Source organism: Sprattus sprattus (assembly GCF_963457725.1).
Source record: "Sprattus sprattus genome assembly, chromosome: 12".
NCBI lineage: Eukaryota > Metazoa > Chordata > Actinopteri > Clupeiformes > Clupeidae > Sprattus > Sprattus sprattus.
Window position 1 is genome coordinate 5183615 of NC_137910.1, and position 5000 is coordinate 5188614.

The following is a 5000-nucleotide window of genomic DNA, read 5'->3' on the forward strand; positions in this document are numbered from 1 at the left end:
TCTCTCTCTTTCTCCCTCTCCCTCTCGCACACACACACACACACACACACACACACACACACACACACACACACACACACACACACACACACACACACACACACACACACACACACACACACACACACACACACACACACACACACACACACACACACACACACACACACACACACTGACCATGGCAGGAGAGACGTGGACGTGTCATTATTTGTCGTGTTATTAGACAAAATGTTTTGGGCTTTTTTAATGCCTTTAATTGATAGGTTAGTGAAGAGTGGGACAGGAAATGAGAGGGAGAAGAGGTGGGGAGTGGACTGGAGAAATGACATCGGGCCGGATTCAAACCCGTGTCCTCCATGGGCGTCAAGCCCGAATGTGGTCGAGGCCACTGTGTGAGTTACACTGCCCCCCTTATAGACGAAATGTAAGAGACAGAGAGAGGGAAGGATAGAGCAGATAGAGATCATGACGGGGGAAAAAAAGTCAAAAAAAAGATACGTTTGAGAGAATTTCTTTGAAAAAACCCTTTCTTTCTCTCTCTTTCTCTCTTTCTCCCTCTCGCACACACACACACACACACACACACACATACACTGACCATGGCAGCTAGAGGGGAGAGTGTTAAACCCTAGAGTGTGTGAGCTGCTGTCAGCTCAGCTCTAATCCCTCTGTCACCATGGAGAAAGGCTGAGGGCAACAGGCCTCGAGAGCAAGACAAACAAGGGAGGCTGCCCTGTACACACACACACACGCACATGCACACACGCACACAAACAAACACACACACACACACACACACACACACACACACACATACATATATACAGTCATTCTCTCTCTCGCTTTCTCTCTCTCCCTCTCAGACACAAACACACACACACATTAAACAATGTGGGTTTGATTTGTTACGGTGTGGTTAACCTCATATGTAAATTTGAATCAGGGTGTTTTTATTGTCAAATGCTGTGGTTAACATTCTGCTCTCTTTCCATCCTCTCTCTCTCTCTCTCTCTCTCTCTCTCTACTTTCTTCGCTCTTTCACCATTTCATTGCTGTGCATTTCTCAATTATCTCCTTCTCTGTCCCCCCCTTCCCCTGCTGTTCCATAAGATTTATTACATTAAGTGTGGACGATACACACTATACTGCAGCTGAGAACTAGCCTGGATACCAGCCCGAACCCCGAACATTTCCCCATGCCGAATAATCTGTGTGAAACACATTTCAATGACTTCATATAAAATAAACGATTGTAATTGAGTAATCAGTACAGGGAGACTGCAACCTGAATGGGAAAGCTTTTAAACAAAGCTCAAACAATAGCTTCTGATGTAAGAGAGTCCAGTTTTCTCTTCCCTTCTTCGTAACTAAACCTTTATCACTGTACTCCAAAAAGGTGCAGAAACCCGTCAGGATCTTGTGAAGAACCGTTTCACTACCCAATGACTCTGTTTAAATCCCAACGACAAAAGGTTAATCGCAGAACCTTTGCTGTACAAGGAACTGTTTGCTGACAAATAGTTCTGGATCCAACCTTTACAGTCTGTGTTCTTCCATGGGAGCGAGCGGACACCTTTCTGGTCAGCACTTAACCCTGCTGCAAATGATCTCCGCTAGGCAGAGCCCTCCAGTGGAGGTCAGATGGTGCGGCCACTGAGGGGCTGAGAGTTGTTTAAAGGAGTTTGCTGACAGAAGCTGTGAAGTCCTCTGTGGAGTAAGGGGAGAGGAGGTGAGGGGTGAGGGAGGGGTGAGGAGGGGAGTGAGGGGAGAGGAGTGAGGGGAGAGGAGTGAGGGGAGGGGAGTGAGGGGAGGGGAGTGAGGGGAGAGGAGTGAGGGGGAGGGGAGTGAGGGGAGTGAGGGGTGAGGAGGGGAGTGAGGGGAGAGGAGAGGGGTGAGGGGAGAGGAGTGAGGGGAGAGGAGTGAGGGGAGGGGAGTGAGGGAGGGGAGTGAGGGGAGTGAGGGGTGAGGAGGGGAGTGAGGGGAGAGGAGAGGGGTGAGGGGAGAGGAGTGAGGGGAGAGGAGTGAGGGGAGGGGAGGGGAGAGGAGTTGAGGGGTGAGGAGGGGAGTGAGGGGAGAGGAGAGGGGTGAGGGGAGAGGAGTGAGGGGAGAGGAGTGAGGGAGAGGAGTGAGGGGAGAGGAGTGAGGGGAGAGGAGTGAGGGGAGAGGAGTGAGGGGAGGGAGAGGAGTGAGGGGAGGAGAGAGGAGTGAGGGGAGTGAGGGAAGGGAGGGGTGGGGAGAGAGTGAGGGGAGGGGAGAGGAGTGAGGGAGGGGAGAGGAGTGAGGGGAGGAGAGAGGAGGGGGGAGGAGTGAGGGGAGGGAAGGCTAGAGCTGCTAACTGCTGCCTACAACTTGATACAGAAGGGAGGGCATTAAGGGGAGAGGAGAGGAGGAGGGGAGGGGAGGGGAGGGGAGGGGAGAGGAGGGAGGGGAGAGGAGAGGAGAGGAGAGAGGAGAGGAGAGAGGAGAGTAGTGAGGGAAGAGGAGTGAGGGGAGGGGAGGGGAGGGGAGGGTAGAGCTGCTAACTGCTGCCTACAACTTGCTACAGAAGGGAGGCGTTAAGAAGTCTGATCTCCACCTTGGTGCTCTACCATATATCAGTCTACCATCTGCACACCTCTTGGGATTGTTTGAGTTATCTTGCTTTGAATTTCTGTGTGTTCATAGAAGAAGCAGTTGCAGCTCAAACTGGTCCTTCTTGTGAACACCGGTTTGTACCACTAGGGGGCGCTCTGGAATCTGATGCAGGGCTCCTCTCTGCCACTCCTAGAGGTGACGTGCCCAGGTGATGTGTCTCCATCTCTCTCTGCCCCTCCACTCTCATCAGTGCCACTCTTCATTAGCTGAACACATCTAATTACACTCATCAGGCTCGTTATAATTACACAGCGACCTCAGTCAGGTGTGCTGGCACACAGGGAGAAGGAAAACAAGGCAATGGGGGAGGACTGAGATGCACACGCACACACACACACACACACACACGCACACGCACACACACACACACACACACACAGGACTGAGAGACGCAGGTTTAACCGCCTTCATCCCCACCTGCTCCTTGGTGTTGTCTCACACCTACACCAGCATGAGACGGGAGACTAACCAATGACTAGACACGCCCTAGCCACAAGCACAGCCACCACAGGAGGTCATTACTAGTGCTACTAGACGCGCCATGGAAACATGGAATAGTGATGTCGGTACTCTAGTGTGTGTGTTACGCTGCTGTAGGAGAGCATAGTTCCTCTTCCTCTTCCCTCTTGGAGTCGCCATCTTCCTCTTCCCTCTTGGAGTCGCCATCTTCCTCTGTCTCTTCCTCTCTTCCTTACTCTTCATGTTATTTGATCGTGCCTTTTCCATCTCTGTTGTTTGCCTCATCTCTTTCTGCTCTCCTCACTCTCTTCCATCCCCACTCCCCTACATCACATCCGTCTTTCCTTCAGCACGCAGTTATCTATCTCCCTCCCCTCTCGCTTTAGCCCCCCGCCTTTTCTCTTTTCTTCAGTGCTCCTCCCTTCCTCTCTCTTTCTCTGGTGTTCTGCTCCTCCCTTCCTCTCTCTTTCTCTGGTGTTCTGCTCCTCCCATCCTCTCTCTTTCTCTGGTGTTCTGCCCCTCCCCTCTTCACCTGGCAGGGATGAGGCTCAAACACCACTACTGCGACAAGAGCGGAATGGTGCGACCAACGCCTTGGTTTCTCACCACCCCCCCCCCCCCCCCCCCCACACACACACACACACACATTTCCTTCCTTCTTCTTACCTCTTGTGAGAGAGAGGATGAGATCTTTTTCCATTTAAGACCAGGGACAGTCTGAGGCTTTTCCGCAGGCTTAAGCACCGTGAATAGCCTTGATCTCCTGTCTCCAATAGGATATGGAATATTGGGGACTTTTGCAAACAGAAAACCTCAACCATACAAACTTGCAAACAGTACTTTGTTATGGCTATGAAATTGTTGAAAACCATGTCCTTGATTCCTTTGCATAATTTAAATTGTCCGTAAATAGATTTTCTTCACAAATTCAAGCCATTTCCGTTGCTAGGCAACCCAAACTAACATTACCCATCTATTTCTAAATTTCTCTCGTTCCGCTGTTGCGTTTTATTCCATTCCCTAGTTCAGCCGTGCCCCACTCCAGGACCAAAGTGAGGCCTTTGGGCCCCGGCTCCAGTCCAGCATCGGAGACGGAAAAACAATCTGAGACGCCAGGGTTTCACCCCATAGTGTAAATGTACCACGGCTGTCTCACACTACTTTCAGTTCCCTGTCCACCCTCTTTTTCTCCTTCACCTCTTTACCTCACACACACACACACACACACACACACACACACACACACACACACCGTTCTCATTTCCTCTCTTTTCTCCATCTCTCCATGTGTCCCTCACTTGTCCCCCCCCCCTCTCTCCTCCTTTCCCCCCCTCTTCCTCATCAACCTCTTCCCCTTACCTAACCTCCTCTTCTTTCCCTTACCTAACCTACTATTCTTTCTCTTTCTCTTTTTCATCTCTCGTTGCATTTTTACCTCCATTCCCTTTCTTCTCTCCTTCTCTCTCACCTGGCACATAGATGCCCAAGGCCTCGAGAACACACACATTATCATGCAGCGGAGAACACACACACACACACACACACACACACACACACACACACACACTCACTCACTCACTCACTCACTCACTCACTCACTCACTCACTCACTCACTCACTCACTCACTCACTCACTCACTCACTCACTCACTCACTCGCACAGGCACAGGCACAGGCACACGCACAGACACACACACACACACACACACACACACACACACACACACACACACTCACACACACACACACACACACACACACACTAGCCCACCTGGCACAGACGTCCCGAGAGCCACGAACACCACGGCGGTGACGGAGTCCTTGAGGCCGACGGTGCAGCCGAAGTGGGAGGCCAGGTCCCCGATGAGGGCGGTGAGCAGGCCGATCATGCAGATGGACACCAC

General features: G+C 51.5%; 1 protein-coding gene across 1 annotated transcript in view; it reads right to left on the reverse strand.

Moving 5' to 3' along the window:
• slc8a1b (solute carrier family 8 member 1b) overlaps positions 1-5000 on the reverse strand; it is a 122854-nt gene that overhangs the window by 16383 nt on the left and 101471 nt on the right. Inside the window, exon 6 of the mRNA XM_080849344.1 lies at positions 4868-5000. This exon is cut by the window's right edge and continues 143 nt beyond it. Within this exon, the coding sequence (XP_080705470.1) occupies positions 4868-5000 (133 nt within the window). The remainder of the gene's footprint in view (positions 1-4867) is intronic.